Source organism: Polistes fuscatus, unplaced genomic scaffold (assembly GCF_010416935.1).
Source record: "Polistes fuscatus isolate 324 unplaced genomic scaffold, CU_Pfus_HIC Scaffold10, whole genome shotgun sequence".
In the NCBI taxonomy this organism is placed as follows: domain Eukaryota; kingdom Metazoa; phylum Arthropoda; class Insecta; order Hymenoptera; family Vespidae; genus Polistes; species Polistes fuscatus.
Genome location: NW_025112998.1, coordinates 6,298,747 through 6,324,967, shown reverse-complemented (window position 1 = coordinate 6,324,967; position 26,221 = coordinate 6,298,747). Strand labels below are relative to the sequence as shown.

At 28.6% G+C, this 26,221-nt stretch overlaps 8 protein-coding genes across 16 annotated transcripts; 4 read left to right on the top strand and 4 right to left on the bottom strand.

Annotated features, from left to right (window-relative positions):
* Positions 1-68: 68 nt before the first annotated feature.
* LOC122524571 (alpha-methylacyl-CoA racemase) lies at positions 69-1,582 on the bottom strand. The gene is made up of 5 exons (XM_043646884.1): positions 1,460-1,582; positions 1,253-1,394; positions 1,041-1,184; positions 701-947; positions 69-619 (listed from the first exon to the last, which is right to left on the bottom strand). Exons 1-5 carry the CDS (start codon positions 1,565-1,567, stop codon positions 112-114), a joined length of 1,149 nt encoding a protein of 382 aa, XP_043502819.1. The 5' UTR covers positions 1,568-1,582; the 3' UTR covers positions 69-111.
* A 263-nt stretch (positions 1,583-1,845) lies between these two features.
* LOC122524537 lies at positions 1,846-4,402 on the top strand. Of its 3 annotated transcripts, none has more exons than XM_043646857.1 (7): positions 1,846-1,997; positions 2,372-2,592; positions 2,692-2,960; positions 3,186-3,405; positions 3,493-3,876; positions 3,957-4,216; positions 4,314-4,402. In XM_043646857.1, the coding sequence occupies exons 1-7, from the start codon at positions 1,955-1,957 to the stop codon at positions 4,327-4,329; spliced, it is 1,413 nt and encodes a 470-aa protein (XP_043502792.1). In that variant the 5' UTR covers positions 1,846-1,954; the 3' UTR covers positions 4,330-4,402. The 3 variants fall into 3 exon arrangements, with proteins under 3 accessions (XP_043502792.1, XP_043502788.1, XP_043502786.1); XM_043646853.1 differs by having other exon boundaries at positions 3,180-3,405; XM_043646851.1 differs by having other exon boundaries at positions 3,075-3,405.
* Positions 4,403-4,445: 43 nt separating this feature from the next.
* LOC122524582 lies at positions 4,446-5,437 on the top strand. The gene is made up of 3 exons (XM_043646897.1): positions 4,446-4,866; positions 4,941-5,210; positions 5,279-5,437. Exons 1-3 carry the CDS (start codon positions 4,480-4,482, stop codon positions 5,414-5,416), a joined length of 795 nt encoding a protein of 264 aa, XP_043502832.1. The 5' UTR covers positions 4,446-4,479; the 3' UTR covers positions 5,417-5,437.
* Positions 5,438-6,951: 1,514 nt separating this feature from the next.
* Positions 6,952-12,166, bottom strand: LOC122524524 (neurochondrin homolog). Of its 2 annotated transcripts, none has more exons than XR_006305564.1 (3): positions 12,078-12,166; positions 7,505-7,577; positions 6,952-7,130 (listed from the first exon to the last, which is right to left on the bottom strand). XR_006305564.1 is itself a non-coding variant. In XM_043646840.1 (3 exons), exon 1 carries the CDS (start codon positions 10,780-10,782, stop codon positions 8,533-8,535), a length of 2,250 nt encoding a protein of 749 aa, XP_043502775.1. In that variant the 5' UTR covers positions 10,783-11,882; the 3' UTR covers positions 6,952-7,130; positions 7,505-7,577; positions 8,479-8,532. The 2 variants fall into 2 exon arrangements, 1 of the variants encoding a protein (XP_043502775.1); XM_043646840.1 differs by lacking the exon at positions 12,078-12,166 and adding an exon at positions 8,479-11,882.
* A 1,313-nt stretch (positions 12,167-13,479) lies between these two features.
* Positions 13,480-15,372, top strand: LOC122525924 (protein FAM50 homolog). Its single transcript, XM_043648967.1, has 4 exons — positions 13,480-14,426; positions 14,550-14,704; positions 14,795-14,907; positions 15,045-15,372. The coding sequence occupies exons 1-4, from the start codon at positions 13,769-13,771 to the stop codon at positions 15,166-15,168; spliced, it is 1,050 nt and encodes a 349-aa protein (XP_043504902.1). The 5' UTR covers positions 13,480-13,768; the 3' UTR covers positions 15,169-15,372.
* A 1,757-nt stretch (positions 15,373-17,129) lies between these two features.
* LOC122525923 lies at positions 17,130-20,372 on the bottom strand. Of its 3 annotated transcripts, XR_006305916.1 has the most exons (3): positions 20,271-20,372; positions 17,497-18,412; positions 17,130-17,432 (listed from the first exon to the last, which is right to left on the bottom strand). XR_006305916.1 is itself a non-coding variant. In XM_043648965.1 (2 exons), the coding sequence occupies exons 1-2, from the start codon at positions 20,370-20,372 to the stop codon at positions 17,951-17,953; spliced, it is 564 nt and encodes a 187-aa protein (XP_043504900.1). In that variant the 3' UTR covers positions 17,130-17,950. The 3 variants fall into 3 exon arrangements, 2 of the variants coding, with proteins under 2 accessions (XP_043504900.1, XP_043504901.1); XM_043648965.1 differs by having other exon boundaries at positions 17,130-18,412; XM_043648966.1 differs by lacking the exon at positions 20,271-20,372 and adding an exon at positions 18,913-20,049 and having other exon boundaries at positions 17,130-18,412.
* Positions 20,158-26,217, bottom strand: LOC122525922 (CDAN1-interacting nuclease 1). 3 transcript variants are annotated; one of them, XM_043648960.1, is made up of 8 exons: positions 25,856-26,217; positions 21,806-21,907; positions 21,564-21,668; positions 21,361-21,491; positions 21,175-21,254; positions 21,052-21,101; positions 20,582-20,983; positions 20,158-20,467 (listed from the first exon to the last, which is right to left on the bottom strand). In XM_043648960.1, the coding sequence occupies exons 1-7, from the start codon at positions 25,954-25,956 to the stop codon at positions 20,596-20,598; spliced, it is 957 nt and encodes a 318-aa protein (XP_043504895.1). In that variant the 5' UTR covers positions 25,957-26,217; the 3' UTR covers positions 20,158-20,467; positions 20,582-20,595. The 3 variants fall into 3 exon arrangements, with proteins under 3 accessions (XP_043504895.1, XP_043504896.1, XP_043504897.1); XM_043648962.1 differs by lacking the exon at positions 20,158-20,467 and having other exon boundaries at positions 20,582-20,648; positions 20,717-20,983; XM_043648961.1 differs by lacking the exon at positions 21,564-21,668.
* Positions 22,381-24,704, top strand: LOC122525920 (putative uncharacterized protein DDB_G0282133). 2 transcript variants are annotated; one of them, XM_043648959.1, is made up of 3 exons: positions 22,381-22,419; positions 22,514-22,650; positions 22,789-24,704. In XM_043648959.1, exons 2-3 carry the CDS (start codon positions 22,563-22,565, stop codon positions 24,507-24,509), a joined length of 1,809 nt encoding a protein of 602 aa, XP_043504894.1. In that variant the 5' UTR covers positions 22,381-22,419; positions 22,514-22,562; the 3' UTR covers positions 24,510-24,704. The 2 variants fall into 2 exon arrangements, with proteins under 2 accessions (XP_043504894.1, XP_043504893.1); XM_043648958.1 differs by lacking the exon at positions 22,381-22,419 and having other exon boundaries at positions 22,484-22,650.
* Positions 26,218-26,221: the final 4 nt, after the last annotated feature.

The following is a 26,221-nucleotide window of genomic DNA, read 5'->3' as shown; positions in this document are numbered from 1 at the left end:
TATATTAATACTATTATATATACACATATATATATTAAAATATATGTTTTTATGTTTTTCCCCAACCATTTGCAAATATTGAATTTGTTTCATTATAATTATAGAATAGTTTTATAATTTGCTATTACACTGAGCTTGTATAACTATATTATTAGTTAAAAAATTGTCGATTTCTTTAGAATCGAAACCTAATTCATTCAGAATTTCAATACTATGTTCTCCTCGTTCTGGATTTTTACAAGTTGCCATTGAGATACCAGGTGTACGAGATAAACGTGGTGTAGGGTTTGGTATTACTAAATTATCTTCTGTAACTCTGAACGTTTCATTTTCTTTATTATGTGGATGATGCGGTGTGTCTTCTAGGTTTAAAATTGGTGTTACGCAAGCATCTACTCCATCAAAAATAGCACACCATTCAGCCTGGGTTTTCTTCTTAAATAAATCAACAAACAATTCATGATTTTTATCAAAATTTTCAAATTGTGGTACTTCGTCTTCAGATAAACCAAGTTTCTTTAACAAATTACTGTAAAATTTGTCTTCCAAAGCACCAATGGCCATATAACGTTTATCCTTTGTTTCATAAGTGTTGTAAAAATGTGTGCCTGTGTCCAGCCTACAAGAACATATCTGAAGTACTCTTAACAAATTACATTCACTTGATAAAATAAAAAAGAAAAAAGATTAGTATCCTCACATATTCTGCCCACGTGGATTACCCCATAACCCAGCTACCTGTTGAGACCTAAAGATCCAACTTCCTAAATACGCTGTACCTTCTACCATAGAAGCATCTACAACCTGTCCTAAATTGCTACGACTACGTTCAAAAAGTGCTAAAATGATACCTAATGCACACATTAAACCACCACCACCAAAATCAGCAGCCAGATTGACAGGCGGTGTTGGTTTCTCGTTAGCACGACCAAATAAAGAAAGTAAACCTAAATGAAAATATTTCATTTACTAATAAAACAATAAATGACAACTTTGTAAAATAAAAAGTATTAATACTTATACATGTGAAATATTAGTACCTGACAAACTTAAAAAATTAATATCATGACCTGCCATATCTGCGTATGGACCTTTTTGTCCAAATCCAGTTAATCTGGCATAAATGATCTGTTTGTTAATCTGCATTATATCATCAGGTCCTATTTTCATTTTTTCCATAACACCTATTGCAAAAATTGTATAGATAAATAAAAATTCTATTTTTATATTCATACGATAGTATGCTGTTGACCTTTACGAAAGGGATCTATTATTATATCGCTGTATCTGCTCATTTTTTTAAAAACTTCAACACCCTCATTGGTTTTCAAATTTAATGCTATTGATCGTTTTCCATGAGCAGTGAAATCAGGAATTGTTACCTCACTTCCAACCTATAAATATATTTTATATTTGTAAAGTTTACAAACAAAATTTTGTAACAAATAATTGTACTTACTTTATCTACTCTTATAACACTAGCTCCAAATTCTGCTAATAACATTCCACAAAATGGTCCTGGAGCAAGTCCAGCCATTTCTATAACTTTTATCCCCTTCAATGGCATTTGTTTGGTTAAAAATTATATTAAATATAGTTAAAAAGTAATGATGAAAATATATGCATAAAAATCGAAAAATGCTGTTCGTGCTTTGTAATTACTCAGCATAACGGTTTTCTGTTGCTAAGCAACCAAATGACGCATTTGTGTACAGTCAATTTTAAGTGGAAAGAGCAAAGATTTTATTTTCTTTTGCCTTAAGCAAAATTATTCCAAATATGATTGAACATTTTCGAACAAAACCTTAAATAATTATCGAAACTGCCATAATGACAAAATTTACAATGGATAAAGTGTAATGTTAGAATATTTAATCTCTTATATTATTTGAAAATTTAGATTCTAAAACAATATCTGCTTGAAGTTTTAATTGCATCTTTCATTAAAATAAAAATGACACGGCTTCACAACAGTGATATTAATCTCAAAAGCAGTGGTATGTATAATGTATTTATTATATTCTTAAGTATAACATTTTCTGAATCTTTTTTTTTTTAGAATACTTATATATAAGTATTCTTTTTTGCATGCATGTATATTCCAAATCTAAGATGTTCCAAATGTTGCCTGAATTTGGAGTAATGTGAGTTTTAATTTTCCCTGAAATTATTTACCACAATAAATTTGTCTATATATATTTTTATTACATATTTATAAATTATATTATAAATACTATATGAAAAAGTAGAAAAATATATTTTCAAAATTTACTTCACAATACACCAAATGTATTTTTTGAATGACATAATATAATGATTATTAATAAATAATGATAAATAATTATTGAATATGATTGCCTTTTCTATTTAGTATATAACTTGGCTGGAGAAAATTATTTTGAACAATTATCCGCATATAACTCAATGCGATTTCACATACGTCGAGTTTTGTTAGCGAAAAGTGTTGTTGATGCTAGAAATAAAAAATATATAAATAATAAGAAAAAAGAATTAAAAGCACAACTTCCAAGGAAATTCAGTTTGGATAATTTTATTGATCAATTGGCTTTTGATACCAAACATCATCCTATGGTATGTTCATATATTTTTTATAATGTATACGCATTATAGAATATATAATATATAACTAATGAAAACATTTTTATATCTCTTGGACGATAATTGAAATAGGATATGCTCAGGATGAATTTAGATAAATATTCTTCGCATCACTCAGAGGAATACAATTGTGAAACATATCCATGTAATATAAACGATATAGATTATTCACAATTAGCAATGCAAGCTGCTGATACTGAAAGTAACAGTAAAAGTAATTATCAAAATCGTTCAATGTTAAAATCTAAAAAAACAGTATCAGATATGAGCGAGAGTCGAGCTAAAACTGCTGGAAAAAAATACATTAAAGGATTGAATTCGGAAAAACGTATCGTTCACAGGTAAGATTAATAATAATTGACAATCAGATTTAAGTAACTTTTTATAATAGTTATAATAATACTTAAATTAACATTAAACGTTGATTTAATTAAATAAGAGCTTTCTTTAAAAAGAAAATGTAGGTGTGATGAGAAACCAATTTACGTTACCTGCGGAAAACCTTTTGAGTCACCTACAAATCATTATCATTATCATTATCATTCTGATTCTGGTTCAAGTTCCAGTTCTATAATACAAGAAGATCATGCTTCTTCTTCCTTATCAAGTCCAGTACAAATGCATACACGTAAGTATGCAGAAATTGAAGCAAAAGAGGATGCAAGATACGTTCAATTTGCTTACGAGATTACCAAAGATATTATTAAATATGGTATCTATACCGATAAGGAACTAAATGAAATATTTAAAAAACATTTACAACGACATAGAACTACACTTGATCTGGTAAATATATGCCTATTTATTAAATATGTAAGTTGTACTTTTAAGTTATAAAACATATATGAAAATCTTATTTTATTTCTTATATAGAATAAAATGTTGAAAGAAATATATCGATTGAAAACTTTTTTAAATGTGTCAGCAGAGTCTGATGCATCAGATGATGATACAGAATTTTTTAATACGGATCAAATACAGTTACATGAAGTCAGACCACCAACTCCACCAAAGGTACTAGATGAGAACAAAGTAATAGGAAAGTTGTTATCTTACCAAAAATTAATGGAAACTCAATACAACAAAGAACCAAGATTAAAAAAGTCAGTAGTTTTGATTGATGCCAATCCAGAACTTCTTATAACAGAGCGTGACATACTTACATCATTATTAGAAGCTGGCATAGATCCTAAACAAGCAGAAAATATTTGTAAGAGTTTACATCATAAGAGCATGGAAACTGTTCTTGACAATATGGTATTATTTTGATGATCTTTTTTATTGCATAACTGCGTTTATTGCAAAACTATATGTTAATTATGGTATAAACATTATAGGTAGAATTAAAAATAAATACTACTCCTCCTAATAAATCAGAAACTCTTCCTGATAAATTAAACAATGTAGAACTTCAAAAAGAAATTACATTCAGTCCAGAAAACACGTTTCTTGAAGATTTGAAATCAGGAACTAAAAATCAGATTTTAGAAAACGAGAACAAGAGCTCAACCACAGATGATCTTTCATCAAAACAGGATGAAATGATTCAAACACCGCGAAGCCCAGTAACTCTACACAATGATAATTATACAGAGCCGTAAGCTATTTTTATTTGCTTAATTACACATATCTTCATAAAAAAACTTGTAAAAAAGCGTATAAAAACTTCGGTTTATTTATTTTGTTGTATGTAGCAAACAGAGCAGCTGATAACATTTGTTTCTCTGTATATATTTAACAAATAAGTTTACGTTTTTGTGGTGTAAAATATATTGATATTGTGTTAATTGTATATACATTAATTATATTAGTGTATGTAACAAGTAATTATAACATTATAAATAAAATTTATGCACAAGAATGTGCTCGACATTTTTGCGATTACACCGAGAAGAGAACATACCATTGAATGTTGCGGATGAAGTCATTCAAACAGAAATACAAATAAATGTTGGTTCAAGAATAAAAATGAACAAATTAGAAGTGTGTGTACAGGCTACAGAAGAGTACAAAGAAAAGAAATGTATAAATGAAAATATAGAGGTTTCAAGTATTCCTCCAGCAGATATCCTCCCACGGAGTCATGATAAAATAGCTGAAATCAAATCCCATGCATTGAATGTTATAGAAAAACCAGCAGAAAAATTTGATTATAAATATCGAATACCAATAACTAAATCAACACAAAAGATTTTTTCGTCGCAAGAAATAAAGAAAAATTCAAACGATTCTCGCATAAATGATAAGGTCTCTGTTTTATATTCAAATGTAAATTATAATGAAAAAGAGAATTTGTATAATAAATGTTAATGATTTTTCAGACAAAGTCAACAGCGCAAACAAACAAATTAAAGAAAGAAAAGATTCCAAAGAGATCTGGATCTTCAAGAACTGTTGATAATAAATCGACCAAAAGTATCTCTATTAAACCAAAAAGAGATGTACTGAAAAAAAAAGATAAAGAATTAAAAAAATTAGTAGCAATTTCTCGCAAGACAAAGACTCCATCTATTTTTGAAGCAAAAGAAAAAATTAATGAACCGATAATAACAGATAAAATCGACACAATGATACAACGAGATAATAAAGAGGTAAGAAAATTTTACTCGGACGTGCAGGAACTTGTTTTTAATTATTAATAATTTAAAATATGATTCAGGGACAAAATAAAATAGAAATGAATGTGTCCGAATTCACTGGATATGAATCAACAGTTAACAAGGAAATAGAAACTTTTTTAAGTGAAACCGATAAGAATGACAGAAAAAATTATAACGTAAATGACGTAACAAAATAAAAACATCTTTATAAATTGCCATCGTCTATAATATAAATAGTATATATATATACATATATATATATACATTAATGGTCAATCCTTTTTAGATTTTTGTAAATGTTAAGGATTATTTGATATTTACATAAAAAGATATATTTATATATCATTACATACACATTTATTCTTCTATATTATAAGTGTTATATTACAGAGATTCCCATTATTTCGAGAATATCGTGAAACTTGTTTTTCTTTGTTTTTCCTTTCTTTTTTCATAAAAATAAAATATATAATAAAAAATATATGTCCTGTTTTGTGTATACATACACATAGTTTATCTACACGTAATTACATAATGCACGTATAAATTGTGCAAGTCCGAACAAGTTTGCACAGTTAAATTACTGTGAAACACGAGTATACTAAAATATTTTATTATATTGCATTGCAAATAAATTTTGTATAATAGTCTATTTGTATCTATCTGGAATAAGACTCACTTACTCCTTCCATTATCATACTCAGGTTTTTCCCCCCCAAAGTTCATAACTAAAGATCTATTTGTGCACTGTGCTTTGTACATTCGTTACGTCTCTTTTTTTCTCAGAGAACTCGAGATAAAAGTACTTAAGTATCATAATATAAAATAGAATTTTTAACTAAATTACTCACTGTAGATATTTAATAATAATTAACAGGTAAAAATGGTAACCATAAAAGAAAATAATAAAAGTAGTATTTATCAAAATACTCTAAAGAAAAATAAACAAGATCTGTGATATTCGATATATGCTAATCAATCAGGCTAATGAGTTATTTGCAATATCTAACACAAACTTGATTAGCTACTGAAAATATAACAAGTCACTTTTCAGATGTGTATGATTGTAGAATATTTTCTGTACTATGCATTATAAAAAAGAAGATAGAAGCATAGTATTATATTAGCTGCCATCAGATGCATTAGAGGAAGTATCTTCAAGTTCCGGTGCACCTGGTTTACGATTCAATATATTTGAAATATCCATTAAACGTCTTACAGTAAAATCAGGTTGTGGATCATCTGCATTTAAGTATGGTTTATCTACAATTGGTATCCATACAGTGGCACCAAAACCTGCTTCTATTCCACCTGATTTAATACGTAAAACATATTATTGCTGGATTTATATATTAAATGTATTTTGTTTGTATAATATAATATATTAATTGTGTAATCTAACGAAGGATTATATAAGTAGAACGTACCTAAGATGTCTGTTTCTAATTTATCACCAATCATTATGCAATTACTTGGTGTTACACGAAGAAACTGACATGCCTTTTCAAAAATTCTTGTTTCTGGCTTTTCCCATGGCAAATCACCTGATACTAAAATAATATCAAAGTATTGTTCTAATGAAAGCTTTCTCACTTTTTCCCATTGTGAATTGGATGGTCCATTCGTTATTAATCCCAACAAATATTTTTCTTTCAACCGTCGAAGTAATGCAATTATATCAGATTCTAATGCCAAATATTGGTATCTTAAATATAGCCAACGCTCGTAAACATTTTTGGCTAAATATGAATACTTTTCTCCTAATGCTTTATTCCATAATATCATTCGCCAAACATCTAACGAGCAGGTACAATTATCTGGACATTTTCTGAATAGCTTCAAATATGTAGTCGTTATTTTAATGGATACTTCTTCAGGAATTCCATATTCTTGCGTCAGCTCCTCAGCCAGCTAAAGATACATATATAATATCACAGATTAGATTTAGATTTCACGTTCATTTTTTTTTATTTCAAGTAATGTTAAGAATGATGAATGAAAATGAAAAATGAGAGGAAAATAAAGGACAGTAATGATCTCCACATTCAATAAATTGCTATTTACGAAAGTAATGTCATCACTTGTTTTATTAAACACATGATAATATATCTGGAAAAATTAAATTATTTATTAAACAATATAATAATAAATAAAGCATAGTTTTTTTAAATGGACAAAATATTGAACGTGGATTTATATACAGCTTAAAAGAGACTTCACTGGATCAAAGGACAGAAGCGATCAATTAGGATTATATAGGACATTTAATTCATATTAATGATTACCTAGAAAATGCATTGATTCATTGAAATACTCGAGCCGATTAGTGGACACTCGAAGTAGCACCCGCGGACGTTGCTGTAATCACAACAAAATCAGTTGTGCCAACAACAAATTTATGATGCTCCAACTCTATAAATTGTAGCTATGAAATTGTACCCATCCATTAGATTAAATAATAATTAAAAAGAATTAAATATTCAATCATAACTAAAAGATACGCTCGCATTCATGTTCATGATGAATGTTATGGTTCGCTATCTGAGCCAATAAAAAAAAAAAGTAAAGATAAATCGTAAGAGTATTTGCTTTAATAGAAAAATGCTTTTGTCATGTTACAAAGCTGTTAATATATTTCTCTTTAATGATAACAACCATACTTCTCTAATCCTATTATTACAAATGAAATAAAAGATATAAATATTACAATATCTTTAAGTGTACATATTTATATTGTTATCATTTTTCTTTTTTATTACATAATAAAGTTTCTTTTTTGAATTTTTCTATATTTTTATTTGACATATATCTTCTAAGGTAAAGTAAACGTTTGTGATTATGTTTCTTTATTAAAACAAAATTGTATATAATAACATAATTAGTTACATCTCCAAACAAATGTAATAAAAAATAAATGAAAAAATTTAAACATATTTTCAACAAATTTAAATATTCATGTTAATAAATTGTAGAAGATTGTTTTTAGAAAATCCTGTTTCTTTCCTGCTGCCAAATACAAACTATTTCCAGATAGACTAATATCTAAATTTATATCTGATTTACGTATGTATAGACATTTTCGATAGACAAAATTTCAAAAGATTTTAAAGTAGTTTTGGCTGAACGAAATATTACTGCTTGAAAGAATACAATTTTGTCAATATTATAATTTAATGTTTTATAATAAAATAAATTTATGTATTCTATTTCTAATAGTACACAAAGCATATTGAATTTTTCAAAAATTAATAAAAATTACTTTTAATTTTAGTGGAGAGTATACATAATATAAAAATTATTAAAGGATTGAATTTTAATCTCCAAATAAGTGCTTTCCAAGTTCCATCAAACGATGATTTCTGCATACTGTTAATGCTCCGCATTTCTTCAAAACTGTTGCAACGCCTTTATCTGCCTTCACCAAATGACATAGAAGATCTTCGAAAGCAGATTTTACATTTGGTTGTAAACTACCAACTTTAACTTTTTTCAGAGTTTCAATTATTTCTTCTACCCATCCAGATTCAATTGTAAATTGTGATAACCATGGTATTACTTGTAATACTCCAGCCATTGTTTGCATCCCAAGAAACCAGAGTTCCATAAGTTCCATCCAACGTTCTTTATAGGACATAGCAACAACTAATTCAGTTGGATCATTACTTTCATCTATTATATATGCATCCCATAAAAATCTAATGGTAGCTTGAATATAACGGCAAATTGAAAAGTCATTCTTCTTAATACGCTGTGCTTGTTGCTTTAATAATAAGAGTCCTAAGACTGCTAAGTGACCATGCAGAACTAAATTGTCTGGCATTTGTTTCAATTCCGGAAGATTGTTGAAAATGAATTTCAATAAAGAAATATATATCGGAGATTTCTCTACTAATTTGGCTTCTAGCACAGTTATATTCATTAATACATTGCATATAGAAACCATTGCTTGCCTTGAATCCTGCATTTCTTCTAAAGTTTGTAAATCAAACTCATCTGTTTTATCAGTTTCTTTCAATGCTTTTAAGCGTTCTGACCTAGGAACTGGTGGTTTTTTGTAGTGTATTATTGTCCAATGATAAGATAAACTTTCAAATAAGACTTCATCCTGTTTGTGAGCAAGTAAAATTTGCCTAGCATCTTCTTCTACCGCTAAATAACACAAGGCTGGTAGAAGCAGTCTTAATAAATCAACTTCACTAAGCGGATCACATGGTATAGAATCAGCAGAAGATGATCCTTCTTCGTTTTTGGTACTTCCACCTTTAGCACCTGCTTTAGCTTTTTCTGCAAGTTTTCTATTACGATATGCATAAAACGTATCGTTAGCTATTGTTAATACAAATGGCAATACCGCATAAACTTGTGGTCTCATCGCAGTTGTTTCTTGTGCCAACCATGCTGCAACTACTCTAACCATTGCGCAAACGAAAATACGTTCTTTGATATCAGTCAATTCTTTCATTTTTGATACTGAATTTAATAGACCAATAATAGCAGCAAAAGCACCCTTCAAAGCTGTATATAAAGATTGTTTTTCTTTTTGTTCTAAATCTAATTGATCTGAGATAATATACATGAGAGAAATTTCAAGAATGCCAAAACAAGCTGTAACTAAATCACCATTTGTAACAACAGCTTTAAGCTGATGACCCTCCAATTGCATTCTAACTTCTATTGATGCTAATTGAATTAACAATAATATGAGTATCTTTGGTTTATCCTTATTTAACATGGTCCATTCAGCACCTAAGAGATCCATCATAACTGAAGCTAATTTCAAAGCCGGATCTCGTTGATTTTTTCCTATCTTAGAACCAAGAATATCGCTCAATCCTTTGTGAATACTAAGTGGCCAAGATTCATCTTTCGCAGATGCTGATATCATTTCTTTTCTGCAAGAAACTAATAATGCTTGCAAAATGCTACATAATTTAAATTTTCTCTCTGTGTGATCTGTTTCAAAATCGCACGCAATTTTATTCATAATTGCATGGAAGGGTATTGTGTCAGTTGCATCCCAAGCATCTGGACCATATCTTCCAACTAAAGTAACTAAAATCTCTAGAGCTTCGTCAGTTTGAAAACTTTTCTCTGAATAAATATCACACATTTTAGATATTGCTTTATGTTCCAGGAGTATTTTTTGACCTGGTAAAAATTGTGCAATGCTTTGCAAACATCTGTAAGCTTCGATAACAATAATTAACATGTCATCGACTGAATCTTCATCCGCTTGAGAAATAATTTCAAGAAGAGCAGGAACATGCGTTACCATATCCGGATGAGATGCTAATTCTGGCTCTCCGCAAAAGGCAGAAAGAATTGATAGTGCTACTGATTTATAGACTTGTGCTGGACAATCAACAGGAACCGTGTCGCTAGATAATAATTTCTTTATAAATTTTGTACCAATAGCTTCAAAAAGCATTTGCTTAGCTGCCAGATTACAATCCGAGGCATTGACTAATTTAGTTACCATAAAAAGGACTGCAAACTTTTCTGAGTCTGTATTAACCGACTTCAAAATGGAAGCGCATTTTTTGACCTCCTCTGGAATACTCATATTGCTGCTTTATTTGTATTAATAAATTTTAAATAAATATATATATATGTGTCTATACATATACAAAATACAACAATACGTCACTGACCACTCTTCACAAAATGCATCGAATATCGATGCTCCAAAATGAAAATGATTTTCATAAGAATTCACAAATGAAAAATGCTCAAGAGTCACGCCTTACACGTACCACTGTCGAAAGGAAACTGGCATAGAAGTTAGCTGCTAGGACAAACACCTCAAGCTCTATAGCCTTGCCCTTTGACACGTTCTCTCTCTTGGTATAAAAATAACTTCTTAGTTTGAAACTATGGTCCGTACGTGTAAACGCTTTCGTGAAAAAGTTAAGTGAGCCTTCGTTGTCTTTCTGTTCTTCCCAACAAGAGAATAATTCTTTATCGACTCAATAATAAGATTAATGAAACGTGAAATAAGCATTTCTCATTCTTCTCATCCAAGATATCGAACGATTTAACTTTCTCTCTTTTTATATATTTGTCCTTTTATATTAAAATAAATATTCTATCTTATTTTGATATGAATATCGAGTAGTTCAATTTCATCAATTATTTTCCATCGTGCCATTTGTTGATTACAAAATGACAACATTAGAATTATCGTATCTGTTTATATTATTATATTATTCCTTCGAAAGAAGTTTGAAGAAGTAGGTGGAAAGTAAATACGTAGGTGGTATCCAAAGAAGAATGTTAAAAAACACGTTGCTGCGTTGGTGAGCACTTTCTGCGTCTCGCGCACATCGACGATGAAAAGATACCGCGCGGTAGGTACGAAAATAGTTCTCGCGGAGAAAGTGCTATAACGGGGAGTCGGCTCGAATTACAACCGTCAAGGGGGACGTATCTATTTCGGGTTTGATCTCCGTCGACGAGAAGGGAGAGAAGAACGACTTGCAAAGGATAAAACGTCGCGCATCTTACCGCGAACCTCCGTTGCAAGAGCAATGTGCATAAAACGCGACGCGTCTGACCTCTGCCGACCTACCGATTAACTCTCTCCCTACTTATATATTACTATAAGTAACTATTCATATATGTCATTGAACGGTATGCATATATATGTATGCACCCTACGTATGAATATAGCTATATATGCATACCATCCTTCAATATATATATATATATATATATATATATATATAATACATATATATACACACATCATACAGCATTAATAAGATGAAAGAATGAAAGAGACGGAATGAGAGAGGGAAAGGGGTAAAGGTTGGTTTCTAAATATAAATGGTTTGAAACATTACATAGATATATATATACCTTTCGACAAGTGCGACTGTCTGCTTTTCTCGTTTCGATGATAGTATTGTCCAAATCGAAGAAGACGGCATTAATATCAGCCAAGCGAAAGTTCTTTGCTTTGAAAGTCGCCATTGTTATTTTATAGAAGATAAGAATTCTGTACAACCATACGTCAGTGAAGCTGCCAATTAATTTCACTTTATGACCCGCGCATACGAACGCTCGTTCGTATTTAACGGTTTTCTTCCTGCCCTCTTTCCCTTTTTCCTCTATCTTTCTTAGGTCTTCCTACTACTCCCCTTTTCCTCCTCCCACTTTTTTTTTGTTCTCTTATCAAATGAACGTCTCGAAGCGCCACGTTCGATTTGCGACACTCAGGCTTTCCTATTTCCCCTACTCCCATATTTTATTATTGCGATTACATCGCAAATTTTCCGTGACTAATATATATATACATCACCATATTACTAATCCTTGATCTCGTGATGCATGTTTACATGATTACGTATCACTTACAGTTCAGAAATATTTCTTGCAAATTACGAACTTAAATTTTTATATGCTTTAGAAATTACGCATCGTCCAATAAAAAAAACACTATTTCAAAAAAATTTGCATGATGACATCTGTACAGATATAAAGGAACTAATGCATTCATTTCATTGGTAATTCCTCTCAAACTTTATTAACTGTTGATTTGTTAGGATTATTATTAAAATAATCACAATTGTTCAAATCACGATATTAATAATCTGGAATAATATGTATGTCAGATTTAATATCTGAAAGTAATGTTACAATTACTCTAAGATACAACTATTAACACATCACTTATCAGCAGCTAAAAATGCGTATGAACAAATACTGACTAATTTTAATTTTAATTCTTTGGTAATACTGAGAAATTTGTATAGAGAAAGCAACAGAAATTAAAGAATCATTATTTAGTGTCATTAAATGCTATTAATATTTATTATCATTAACGTCTGTAAACTTTCCAAGAAACTATTTAGTATTCTAGAAAAAGCTTCAAATAATTTTAACAATTATAATAAACTCCATCCTAATTATGATTTAATGTGAACAATCAAATCACAATTAGAATGGAAAAGAAAGAGCGGTGTACATTTTCAACATGCACAGGATAAATTTTCACTTTTATATAAATTTAATGAATAAAAATTAGTAATATTAGTTTAGAAATATGATTGATAACAATGACGATATTATTCACACTACTAATGATCTCTACTGTTTTAATATGATAAACAATGGATCTAAATAATGGCATAGTTCATAAAATTTATAGACCAGAACTCTTGTGATGATAGGACAGAAGTGACATCTAAAGGAGCTTTAAGTAATGTGATGGCTTCCCTCTTAGCTTAAAGTAATGGATGTTCTTCCCTCTGTTGATCACGTATAATCTATGTTCTTCTCTAGATTCACGCTTACGTATATCTGAATTAAGGAATATTTTTGATTTGTTTTTATAACAAGATAATATTATTATTGTCGAATTAAAGTGTCCTAAAATTATTTTTTGTTTATTTAGCGTAAACAAAAGATAAAGTGAATCTGTTTAAGCCGACTAACGTCTTTAGTGTAACAGAAAAACAAAAGTATCATAGATCTTTAAGGTTATAAAGACTCTTTGATAGAAAAGGAATTTTATTATTTTATACACAAATATATTTTTGTGAAGAAAAATGGCTCACTATAAAGGAGCTGCCAGCGAAGCTGGTCGAGCAATGCAACTCATGAAAAAACGTGAGATTGCACAGCAGGAAATAGAATTGAGAAAAAAGAAAATAGAAGATGATCTGAAAATTCATAATATAGAAAACAAATTTGCCACTCATTACAATGCAGTGGAACAGCAATTAAAAACATCTACCATCGGTCTTGTTACCTTGAATGAGATGAAAGCTAAACAAGAAAACATAGTGAAGGAACGTGAAAGAAAACTTGCACAAAAAGAACAAGAAAAGGAACAAGAGAAGGAAAGAGCACTAGCTGCAAAACAAGCAGAGAAAAATAAACAGAAACGACAAATACAAGCGTTATCGTTTAATTTGGATGAAGAATCTGAAGAATTAGACGATGAATCAGATGAAAATTCTGATAAGTCTGAAAAGTCAAAGAATGAAATGAATGGTCCAATTATTAAAAGAATTAAGAAGAATCCTGATGTGGATACGAGCTTTTTGCCGGATAGAGAAAGAGAAGAAGAAGAAAATAGATTAAGAGAAGAACTGCGACAAGAATGGGCTCAAAAACAAAATGCGTTAAAGGAAGAAGAAATAGAAATAACTTTCAGTTATTGGGATGGATCTGGTCATAGACGCAGTGTCATTATGAAGAAAGGTAAGTCACAAAAAGTATTTGTAATATCATAGTTTAGCATGCATCTGCAATTGTTAATTTTAAGTATTTGCATAAAATCAATAAAAGTTCATATTAATTAATACTAGTTATTATTATTTACAGGTAATTCAATTTATCAATTACTTCAAAGATGTCTGGAAGTTTTAAGGCGAGAATTTAGTGAACTTAAAACTGTAATGGCAGATCAATTGATGTACGTCAAAGAGGATCTTATCTTACCGCATCATTATACTTTTTACGACTTTATTGTCACCAAGGTATGTCTTTATATATTTTTTAACATATACTAATATATGTTATATATTAAGTATTTAGAAAATTTTCAATATATATTTTTCTCGTTACAGGCGAGAGGTAAGAGTGGACCACTTTTTACATTTGACGTTCACGATGATATCAGAGTTATGCATGATGCAACTGTTGAAACTGAAGAATCGCATGCTGGCAAGGTTTTGTTAAGGTAAGTTTTTTTTTCTAGCAGCATATCTATTCACCATGTATAAAGTGAATATTATTTTATATGTAATAATAAATTACATGTTTTGAATATAAATAATGATGGAATAATGATGATTATTATTATTATGTATATTTTAGGTCATGGTACGAAAGAAATAAACATATATTTCCTGCCAGCCGATGGGAACCTTTCGATCCCACCAAAAGTTACGACAAATACACGGTTTCGGATAAAAACAAAAAGAAAGACTTAATAAAATAATGTATTTAAAATTACATAGAAGAAATGTAAATTAAGGAAATATTATATATTTAACACATCACCGATCAGTGTGGAATTGTACATATTTGTGTTTAATTATATTTCATTGAAGATGGTGAGTGTATAGTCTGAGTGAGTGTAAGTCCACTTGATTGGCAATGTGTTAATGAATTATAAATTCGGTAGAATCCTGTAAAACGTGAATCATACATTGTCGCCTTTTTCGTAATTGTTTTTTATTTTTATAATTTATCACTTTCTTGAAGGATAATTTACGACAAAGACAGTGATAGAAATTTGTGATTTTCTAGATATAACATATATGTTTTCATAAACATATTGTAAATAATTATTCTACAAGATGATTTCTGATAAAGTGAATTTATAAGTAATTAATCACGTTTTAAAAGATTCTTGTTATGTAGTTGTCTTTATTATTACATACTTGAGAAAGAGAGAGGCACGTGATTCATCATTTTAAATTTATCTAAATTAGATAGTTGCGAAGTATTCAAATATAATATGAATGTATTGTCATAATGACGAATTATTTGAGTCATTCACAGGCCAAAGCGATTCATTCCATAAAACCAAAAATAGAGAAAATCGATAAACTTTTATACAATGTTTAACAGCCATGTAAGATTTTGTTGTTTAATTTTGTTAAGCTCATTATTACATATAAAAAATTTAGCATCATTGAAGCGCTTTAGTACTATTATTTGAAAAAGAATCTAAACGTGGAAATAATCCTTGTTGCCTGTAAACGGTTAGATCATATATAAGTTTGTTAGATAAAATATTATCTATTTAACTTCAAATCCAACTTTTAATTTTTCTATAAATAGCAGAAAATACAAGATATTCATTTTATATAAGATATAATATATGTATATGCATATATAAGATTTCAAATGTATATTATTTCCTATTTCCGTAAAATAATATTGTGTATGTGTGTGTGTGTGTGTATATATAAAAGAGATTAGTAACGAAAAAAATCATATTTCTTTAGAAGCCGCTGTTATTTGTCTTTTTTCATTACCATCAGTTGATGAAGCTATAATTATTTTTGAATCTTATAATAACCCCATTAGAATGTCTTCGTACATCTTGTAAAGTACTTATTGTAATACAGTGCTAACTAACGCATTTATTAAATTTGTATTACTTGTATTTGATGGTAATAGCATATGTTTTTGTATTATAGGCTTTTTACAATTTTTGTATGTAACATCAGTTTGTAGTACCTATTATAAGGGGGACGGAAAGTAATGTCGTTTCTGCGCATGTTAATTGCATTTATTATTTATTAGCTCATTGTGTACTTCAAAGCTATGTTTGAATTTAATGTAAAAAAATGACATTACTTTCCGATCCCCCCAATATTTTATAAAATATTACGCGATATTGTAAATTATGTAAAAATATTTGAATTATTCATTGAAATTTTCTCGCATAATTCACATAATAATTTCTTTTCTTCATCATTAAAACAATAAGGATTATTACTAGCGTGAATAATGTTGTCATTGTTATCAATCATATTTCCAAACAATATTGCTATTCTGTTTTTTTTATAAGTAATTTTATGAAACATTTTTGACTGATATGCTTTTAACTGTTAATAATATTTTTCATTATATTCCTATTAAAATAAAAATTCATAAACAATTAAATATGACATACCATATTATTCTTCTTTGATTGACAAATTTCATTTTTATGCATTTTATTTTGTTTAATTTTGTCTTGCTCATTCGTAAATGCTTATTCATAAATAGAGAAAAGAAAGAGATATCATTAAATAATATATTTACATATATATAAATATGTTCAGTTATATGTTACCAGGTACGCCACCATATTCATTGTACAAACTAAAAAATTGTTGCGTATTTTCAGCTAATTTTCCAGTTTCAAGTGGTACGTTCTTTAATATCTCTTTCAATCTTTCACGATTTTTGTATTGACATAATAAAGTTTCTTTCATCTCTATCTATGTTAAGAATCATCCTAAATATACTTTGTTTTACTTATAACAATTTACTTATTGAAGTGAATATGTTAAATGTGTTTAATATATTCGAAATTGCAAAAAATATTTACTTCTATATTATTATCAAATTTTTTGATAGCAGTATCCAAATTCTCTATCTTCGATATTTCTTTTTTCAACTCCTCATTTATTGTACTAATGTTTTTCAATTGGCATTTATTAATATTATTTCTTAGATATGCTTTCCCGATGTCATCGTGATCATCTTGTAACAAAAGATCAGAATTTCAAGAAAACATTCGCAATAAATTTTTTATAATTTTAATTACCTTTAATTTGAAGATTTTCTCGTAAACGCGCGAAAAATTCACGTTCTCGTTGATAACCTAATTGCGTTAATTCCTTTAATTCAGTTATTTCCTCTTGCATTCCCTTTGTCGATATATCTTTTATCAAACCAGGAGTATATTCAATATACTAACATTTGTATTTACAAATAAAAACTAAGAAACTAAGAGAAGCTAAATATTATTTAAAAAGTCAAAAATCACATGACGTGCTTTAAAAGATTTTGATTGGATTACATTAAATGTAAGCTGTCCAATCAAAATTCAAGGAAATAAGCTTTCGCAACGTCACGATTTATTTGCGGGAAAAATTTGAATTTCATTCGAAACAATTATCGTCGAAATTAAGACGCAAGAATTGATAATAAAAAATATATATAAGATTGTTAATAAGATTAAATCCTAAGAAATACTATCTCTGATGAAAAATTCAGTGTTACGGTTTTTCGAGTTTCGTAGTAGCAACCTTTGCACCTGTATTAAGTAACCTGATGGTACCTCTGTTAACTTTCCACGATATTTCACAGTCTTTAAAGCTTTCTCCTTCTTCCTCATCTTGTGTCACATCCGAACACGATGTATCATCCGTCATTAAAACATTCATTTCCGATTCTATCGAAGAATTCGATTGTGTATTTGGCGTATCTACTTTAGACGAATTGATTATTTCTATCGAAGGCATCGTATTTCTAATTTCAGAATTGCTATTTAATCGTTCGGAAATTTCTTTCGTATTATCCGCTACAATCCAATGATGTCTTCCACTGAACGACGAATTACGCGAATCATGATTCCTATTCGTTCTATAGGATGATCTCGAACATGTTTTACTATCCTCTTCATCGCTGCTTCCTTCCGTACAAAGTTCTTCTCCTGATATCCATAATTCTTCTTCTTCCTATAAAGTAGAAATAATTCAAATCATATCTTTTCGAGAATATAATGGGTCCAATTATGTACAAATTAACTAAAAATTAACAAACGCAATACGGATCTCATTATTTAGTTATTCAAAATTATTTAAAACTTGTAAATAATATTAATTACGATACTTAGTATTAAAAATATATCTAATAGAAAAATTAAGCTATATTATTATTATTAAAATTTTCAAATGAAATTTACTAAAATTTAAATCATAGAGGATTATTAGCTTTCTGCATGATTTGGTTTATTATTAATAACCGATAAATTGGTATCTATATTTCGTTGATCGAACGGTGATAGGAGTGAGGAGTTTTACTAACAAAATTAGATAGTAGTGCAAATGTACTACTACAACACTATATTCTCACTATAACGAATCTTACGAACGATATGTAAGTCTGAAAAAGCAGGTCAAAGCAATATATATATATATATATATATATAATTTTGAATTACGTGTCATCGTCTCACCTCCCTCTTTAATCTGGCAAGTTGAGACTGTATTGCCGGTTTCGTGAGGTTATCTTTCCCCGTGAGTTTCGATGAATTTATAGACATATTCTATATATCTCCTTTGGTGGAATAATAGTTGTTTGTTATGTTGTAAGAGATGACCGAAAAAATGAAACTTAACAAAACTTTAATTAAATATCAATTTTCGTTATAATAGGTTGGGCAAATAAAAAAATAAAAGAAGAACAAATTCAAAGATTGGCAATTGTTGGATCATAGTACACATTGGCTTGTCGTCTTTTTTAAATTCTTTTTTTATAGTTTTTCATAAATTTGACACGCTCGCACTAAAAGAGAGAGATGCTGAAAATAGGATATCTATTTGCGGTCGACAAAGAGGACCAAGTCATCACCGTCTTCCTTTTTTTTATTTCCTCATCGAGACTACTACAGTGGAGACTTTTATCTTTATCTTTATCTCTTTTTCTCTCTCTCTTTTCTCTTTCTCTCGATGCTGAATACTTAACGCGTCTGCGTCCGTGATATTTTGCAGTGATTGTATATATATATATGTATCTCTCTCTTTCCTTTACATGCAATTCAATCGATTCAAGGTATCGAAAGACCTTGAACTAGCGAATGTGGAACACACGCACAAAAGAAACCGGTTAATGTCGTTACGTTATATTCTCTTGATTAAATTCGTAGTTATTGAAATAATAATATGCGATAATTTTCAATTGATTTATACACTCGACGATATAACACGAATCGTTGAAATCGTAAATTAATATAGAGAAAAGTAAATCAGAGATATCCAATTGTTATCGTCTACTTGTTCAAATAACATTATTGTCATGCAAAACGTAGTTTATTTTTCGATTCACCGATGAACTTTCACGAAACACTACTTCGATGTTACATACGTTCAAGTTTATCGAACATTACAATTCAAATTGTCGACCAATCAGCACGCATATTCGCGAGGAACAGTGATATTGTAACTTTGTAGGATTTGAATGGAACAGAAAAATCATACGTATCTATTTCAATGTTGATATATTGTTATCTTCAACGGCAATGTTAAATATTATTCTAATATTTCTTTATCTACTTTCTTCTCTCTCTTTCTTTAGTATCTCATTTTAAATTTTCTATTTCATGTTAAGCGAAAACAGAAAATAAAAATAAAAAAAAAAATAAAATAGAAAAGAAAGAAATATTAATGGAAATTGTAAAAAATATATCGTTGCAAAATTAAAATAAGATTAACGTCTTCATTATATCAATATCACTTTTCATAAATTCCCAATTAATTGATAAATGATGTTTTCCCAAATATTTCTCGGATACGGTTTTTCCAATTTTGCACGTACAATGATAACTGATGCCCGAAAACTGCACACTGGCTTTGAAATCACGACAGCGGCGGCGCTTACGGGCAAACACATAGCTGGATATATAAATAAGCGTATCATTTCGCTTGCGCGGCAAACCAGGTGCGCGTTTCTACCGTTTACAGCCACTGTGCTCCAGTTTTCGAGTTCTTCTTATTCAAGGACGATTTAAGCGTCTAGATTAGAAGGAAAAACAAGAATGTATATAGTTTGAAATTTTTATATTATGAAAGTTAAAAAAGTAAAGAATAAAGAAAAAATAAATAAGAAAGCAAGATTAGATATGTTACGTTATTATTTATAATCACGATGTCGTCGTTTGCTTGATCGAATTTGGATCCATATATGTAATATTTTCTGGAAAATGGTCCATGATAATAAATTTCTTCTCATTAAGTTGATTCAAAGTATTCAAATAACCAAACCAATAGATAACGAGACCAGGACCAAATCTATTCCAATAACTCAAAAATTGTTCCCTTATGTACTTTTGATGTATTTCATTATTGCCAAAACGTGCCTTTGATTCAATCCAATTCACTACAAAACCATTCACAGCGATAGGAACTTCTAATTTAAAATCTGGAGTTTTGTCGTATCCTCTTGATCGTAAATGTTCTTCATTACGGAATGCAAAGTTCCGTTCTGTCAAATAATTCTCTAATTTCATTTCATACTCTTGGCCTATTGAACTAATATTTTTCTTATTAATGTAATAGAAATAATATATTTTTATGTCGAATGAGAATGGAATACCTACATGCCCATAGCATCTGCTATCGGTCCATAAAGATCGTCATATAATATACACTATAATAAAAATAAACAGAATGACAGATATTATTTAAAGTTATTATCAAAATAATTTTAAGAGGGATTTTACCAAATATACTTCATATGATAGATCCTTATCTTCTATTAAAGTTGTATCCTTAAAAAGTCTACTAACATCTTTACGAGAGACTAAAAGAAAATAATTTGTATTCTTTTTAAACGGTAAGAATGTAAATTATAATTTATAATATTTTAATGGCAAATGTGTGCGCGTATATATGTAAAAATATTTTACCGTTAGGGTCATCCTGACTGCAATGTTTTTCTAAAACATTACGTGCTAATAATGCCGGTGGAGCGTCGATTTCTTTTGCCATCTTTAATAAAATTCCTACAGGTTCTCCTTTCTGTATAGCTTCTATGTAACTGTAAATTACAAAATAAGTATATTAATAATGTATCTAATAATAATGTATAAGTAAAATAAAATGCAATTACTTTTCGTAATAATTTTTATTTGGTCCAAACAATTTAGTATGATTGATCTTCATTTTTTGCTGTATCTCTAACGATAATATACTGAACAAAGTATTAATTGGCACACTAAACAAACATAAAATGGTTAGTACTTTCACTGAAATAGTTTTCCATAAAATATAAAAATATAAATTCATATGTATATATTTTATTAAAAAATAAAAGTATAAGTATAACTTTTATAAACAAACAACACAACTTACTTGTCATATTTTTCTCTTAACATTTTTGCACAGTCTTTTGATAATCCATTGAACTTGTGAATTGAGGTTATAATCTGATTGTACAATTCGAGCTCCATTTTTCTTTAATTATTATAATTTTTAATTAATTAATATAATTTATAATTAATTAAATTTATAACGCGTTCGTCGAACTTTGTAAGATTTTTATTTATTGCTTCAAAAAATAAAGAAACAGTATTGCCAATGTATACAAATTTTCAAGCATTTGTAATGAATTGATGAGATGCGCTAGATATTATGAATAATTCTAAATAAAGTAAATACTTATGTTTTTGGGTATTACTTTTTAAATAACGATTATATAAATAATAAAATATATACGAGTTGATTTTATTTTTATTTTATGTTTCAAAGTTATCGTCAGTGTTAACTGGACAAAAGACGAAAATTCACTTTCGATATCTTTCTTCGATAGTTTTATGATTTATGGTATGCGCGAGTTATAATTTGTCAGAAAATCGGTTTTTAATTTAATATAAACAGAGATGTATAAAATTTCAAATGTACTAAATAGAAAAATAAAAATAAGTCCTGTTCTGTGTTGTTTTATAAAATAATTTACATTGTATTTTGTAAGGAAAATAATTACGATTAATTAATAATGTTTTTAAGCGAGTTATTATCCGTATTTGATAAATTTTCATGAGAGTTTTTTATTTTTTTCAGTGTACATAAGTAGATTTATGGAGTGAATGTAATATTAAAAAGAATAATTATGAGTAGAAGTAGGAAATCAAAAATATCACATAAATTGGAAGAAAATAAAGATAAGTTTCAAAAGCCGATACAACAAAGAAATCATGGTAATCTTTGTTTTCTAAAATAACATATTTATATATACTAATAATATACTATCTTCTTTTTATTTTTTAATATTACTAGTTGTTATGTAATGCAGGCAGAAAAGAAATTAAAATTTATGCATTTCTACATGTTTATAGATAATTCATCATTGCACATGGAAAATAATACAAAGAATAGTCCAATAAGAAACTCAAATGAAACTCAAACTCATCCTGGTCACAGTACACCAATTCCAAAAAAATATTCTAGAAATAATATAGAAGTGTCTCCGGAACCTTGTTGCAATCGTAGTCCGATATCAATTCCATATACACAAGATGCCAGCGAAGTTGCCTGGGATTGGCAAATTTCAGCTGGTTCTGCTAAAAGCAAAACCGAGGATGATCATACTGTTACTACACCTAAACAGGCAAGGATACTTCAAAAAAAACGTATTTTAAATTCTCCATTATTATATAAACCTTTAAGAAGGAGATTAATTAAAACGGATAGTGTAGAAAATGTTGGAAAATTTGCTGCAGAATTAAAAGCGTTGACTGAAAAAATGAAAACTATACAGCGCAACGATGAGGATTTTATAGAGAATGACATAGACAACAATAAGGATGAAGTAGAAAATCATGAAGAAAAGGATCACGAAGAAAAGGATCAATTTGATGAACTAATTGTTTCGGATACAAATACTTTTGCCAATAAAGTAAGCACAAGTTTTGAAGAATTATTTGATGAATCGATAGAAGATTCAATGGTAAAATGTAGCCAAGAAATAGAAGAGAAATTTAATCTATGTACAAGCAAAAAGACTAGTACATTTGACTCATTCAAACGAAATAGAGAGAAGGATACATTTATCACAAAAGAAAAAAGTAAAAGTGCAAGTAATTTAAGTGAAAATTTAAAGAGCACTTTTTTTTCACAAGACTCTCCGATATTGAATGTTAGCAATTTTTGTAAAACATATTCTAAGACTACTCCTAATTGTAAGAAAAATGTAGATATAGATGTAAAAAGATTGGAAGCGAAAGAAAGTATCGCGAAGCAATCTTCTGTAAATAACAATATTATAAATAGTCATAATGAAAATTTACAAAATTATAAAAATTTAGTAAGACGTAATAATGCCGAATTATTTGAGATACCAGATGATTCTTTCGATGATTGTTTAGCTACTTGTATAGAAGATGATAAATTATTATCTGAAACAACAGAATATGATAACATTTTTCCGGACTCAGATATTAAACCACATGAAAATGAAAGAAATTATAAACATTCTAGTTCAACGAATAGAAATGCAACTAAAAATGTAACAAAATCAAATAATATTGGCCATAATTCCAACAGCTGTTGTATTAATCAAACTTCTTTGGATACTTTGAATAAATCCATTAACAATTCTAATGTCAATAGTAATCTTACCGAAAACAGAAAATTTTTTAAAACTAGAAGTTTATCAGATTCATATTTTGGACATGAAAAAACTACTAATATAAATACAAAACCTAATACATCTAATTCACGTCAAATAATAAAACACTCTTCTTCTTCAAATTTGCCATCTAAATCATATGTAAATACTAGTGGTAAAAATACAACAGATGGAAATGTTAATGCAAACAAAAACATCAAATCGATAAGTAACATAGAAAATATGCGTACACTTAATGATAGTAAAATTATGTTAAAAGATTCTGAAATAAGAAATATGAGAAATTCACAGACTATGGTATGTACGCCTGAAGAAATAGAAAGAAAACGTTTAGAAGCAAAAATGAGATTAGAAGCAAAAAGAAAAATACAGACAAATGTTAAACCAGCATTAACTTCAGAAATACCATCAAAGAAGATACAAAGGTAAAATAGTGTTATTTTTTCTAAATTTTAGACTTTAAATCTATCTTCAGTGAATACTTTGCAAATTTATTATCAAATCACATAGTAACATCAGTTCTATGAAACTACAGTGCAAATATATAGCAGATAGAAATAATAACATTTTAGCATTATACCTTTACAAAGTATTTAAGTTAAATAAATGAAGAATATTTTAACATGTTATAGTATTTTTTGTTATATTTATAAAGGGTTACGTTAATTTTATTGTTGACAACTAATGTTCGAACATAAAATTTTTCTTCAAACCACATACATTTCTATTAATATTTATATTAGATAAGAGCGTGCATTTATATTTAATTATTAATAGAAAAGTATTATTAATTTATATCTTAAGTCTGTGACTTAAATGTTAAACGAAATAAATGTAATGCTTTTGTAGCTCCTTTTTTACTATAAGAATATTAAGTATACTAAATTTTTTTTATAAGATAAATTATGTTTTCTTTTTCTTTTGTTTTTTTTGTAAGTAGCAATGTAGTTTATTTAATATTTTCTAATGAGATTTTTTTTATGCATGCATTGCTTTAATTAGAAAAAATATTTTTGATGTAAATACAAATCGATACAATTCTATTGTTATTATCAATACTTATAAAAATAAATATAAAATAAGAATATTTATTTTTTTTTCTACTCTATTATTGATTGTTTTTTGTTTATTATATGGATTTAAGATTTATTTCAAATAAAAGTTACAAGACATTAGCGATCTTATATTTTTCACAACTACAAAATAGAATTTTTTGTTTTTTTGAATAGAAGTACAAATAAAATTCTCTTATGTAATATTAATTGATTTGCAACGTATCTATCTCATATATAATATATACTTATATTTTTTACCCTATTTGTATCATAAGAAAGAATGAAAAATAAAGCCCTTATCGTTATATTTCATGTCACACTCAATTCTATTATGATAAGGAACAACAAAATCGAGCATGTATATATATATATGCAAATGGGTTAAATCAAAGCTTCATAAAAAAAAACTAAAATTTAAGAAAGAAAAGATTTTATATTTGATAAAAGTAGACTTCATCTTATTTTTGTGTTAAACGTATTAGTTAATTTCGTCCAATGATTACAAATTTATAAATAAAATTATTCGATTGGACTAACTGTTAGCTTGTTATAAAAAAGAAAGTAGAAATGGAAATAAAAAATTCTATAACAAAGTAAATAAGTATTTACATATATGTATATATATATATCATCGTATATATAATTTTCTACATACATATTTAATATAATCATAAACGAATAATCATAAAATTTATCGTAAATATGCATATATGATGATACCTTTTTAACTTCCTTAAAATGTTAAAAACAGATGTCAAGTGATTAGCGCAGTGAAGGGAAAAGTAAAATGGCGGCGTCCTGTAAAGGACGAGTGAACGCATGCGTCCTTTGAAAGTAGTGAGAGAGGGAGAGAGAGGGAGAGAGAGCACGCGGGGGTGGAAGTGGGGAGTTGGGGTGAGGGAGAAGGTATCGGAACCTTTTCGTCGAATCGATATGACGAGTGACGTCACGTGACATCGAGTGTGTTCGGCCGACGACTTCTGAAACTCGCGAAAACGACTTTTCTTTGTAATATTTCAACTCGCTTTGACACTTCTTTCTTTTTCCGATATTGGTTATTTATTTGTTGAATTATTTACTCGTCAA

What these genes read in the sequence shown, in the direction of transcription:
- LOC122524582 (XM_043646897.1), top strand. Translation starts at nt 4,480, where the DNA reads ATGTGCTCGACATTTTTGCGATTACACCGAGAAGAGAACATACCATTG. An exon ending in ATTCTCGCATAAATGATAAG is followed by an intron (nt 4,867 to 4,940) that starts GTCTCTGTTTTA and finishes ATGATTTTTCAG; the next exon opens with ACAAAGTCAACAGCGCAAAC. An exon ending in TACAACGAGATAATAAAGAG is followed by an intron (nt 5,211 to 5,278) that starts GTAAGAAAATTT and finishes AATATGATTCAG; the next exon opens with GGACAAAATAAAATAGAAAT.
- LOC122525920 (XM_043648959.1), top strand. Translation starts at nt 22,563, where the DNA reads ATGAGTAGAAGTAGGAAATCAAAAATATCACATAAATTGGAAGAAAAT. An exon ending in GATACAACAAAGAAATCATG is followed by an intron (nt 22,651 to 22,788) that starts GTAATCTTTGTT and finishes ACATGTTTATAG; the next exon opens with ATAATTCATCATTGCACATG.
- LOC122524537 (XM_043646851.1), top strand. Translation starts at nt 1,955, where the DNA reads ATGACACGGCTTCACAACAGTGATATTAATCTCAAAAGCAGTG. An exon ending in TATTAATCTCAAAAGCAGTG is followed by an intron (nt 1,998 to 2,371) that starts GTATGTATAATG and finishes TTTTCTATTTAG; the next exon opens with TATATAACTTGGCTGGAGAA. An exon ending in AAACTGTTCTTGACAATATG is followed by an intron (nt 3,877 to 3,956) that starts GTATTATTTTGA and finishes TAAACATTATAG; the next exon opens with GTAGAATTAAAAATAAATAC.
- LOC122524524 (XM_043646840.1), bottom strand. Translation starts at nt 10,782, where the DNA reads ATGAGTATTCCAGAGGAGGTCAAAAAATGCGCTTCCATTTTGAAGTCG.
- LOC122524571 (XM_043646884.1), bottom strand. Translation starts at nt 1,567, where the DNA reads ATGCCATTGAAGGGGATAAAAGTTATAGAAATGGCTGGACTTGCTCCA. An exon ending in GTGTTATAAGAGTAGATAAA is followed by an intron (nt 1,395 to 1,459) that starts GTAAGTACAATT and finishes ATATATTTATAG; the next exon opens with GTTGGAAGTGAGGTAACAAT. An exon ending in AATAGATCCCTTTCGTAAAG is followed by an intron (nt 1,185 to 1,252) that starts GTCAACAGCATA and finishes TTTTTGCAATAG; the next exon opens with GTGTTATGGAAAAAATGAAA.
- LOC122525922 (XM_043648960.1), bottom strand. Translation starts at nt 25,956, where the DNA reads ATGCGTTCACTCGTCCTTTACAGGACGCCGCCATTTTACTTTTCCCTT. An exon ending in CAGTCAGGATGACCCTAACG is followed by an intron (nt 21,255 to 21,360) that starts GTAAAATATTTT and finishes ATTTTCTTTTAG; the next exon opens with TCTCTCGTAAAGATGTTAGT. An exon ending in ATAGCAGATGCTATGGGCAT is followed by an intron (nt 20,984 to 21,051) that starts GTAGGTATTCCA and finishes GAAAAATATTAG; the next exon opens with TTCAATAGGCCAAGAGTATG.
- LOC122525924 (XM_043648967.1), top strand. Translation starts at nt 13,769, where the DNA reads ATGGCTCACTATAAAGGAGCTGCCAGCGAAGCTGGTCGAGCAATGCAA. An exon ending in CAGTGTCATTATGAAGAAAG is followed by an intron (nt 14,427 to 14,549) that starts GTAAGTCACAAA and finishes TATTATTTACAG; the next exon opens with GTAATTCAATTTATCAATTA. An exon ending in ACGACTTTATTGTCACCAAG is followed by an intron (nt 14,705 to 14,794) that starts GTATGTCTTTAT and finishes TTCTCGTTACAG; the next exon opens with GCGAGAGGTAAGAGTGGACC.
- LOC122525923 (XM_043648965.1), bottom strand. Translation starts at nt 20,372, where the DNA reads ATGATACGCTTATTTATATATCCAGCTATGTGTTTGCCCGTAAGCGCC. An exon ending in TTCGGGCATCAGTTATCATT is followed by an intron (nt 18,413 to 20,270) that starts GTACGTGCAAAA and finishes TCTACTTTATAG; the next exon opens with GAAGAAGAAGAATTATGGAT.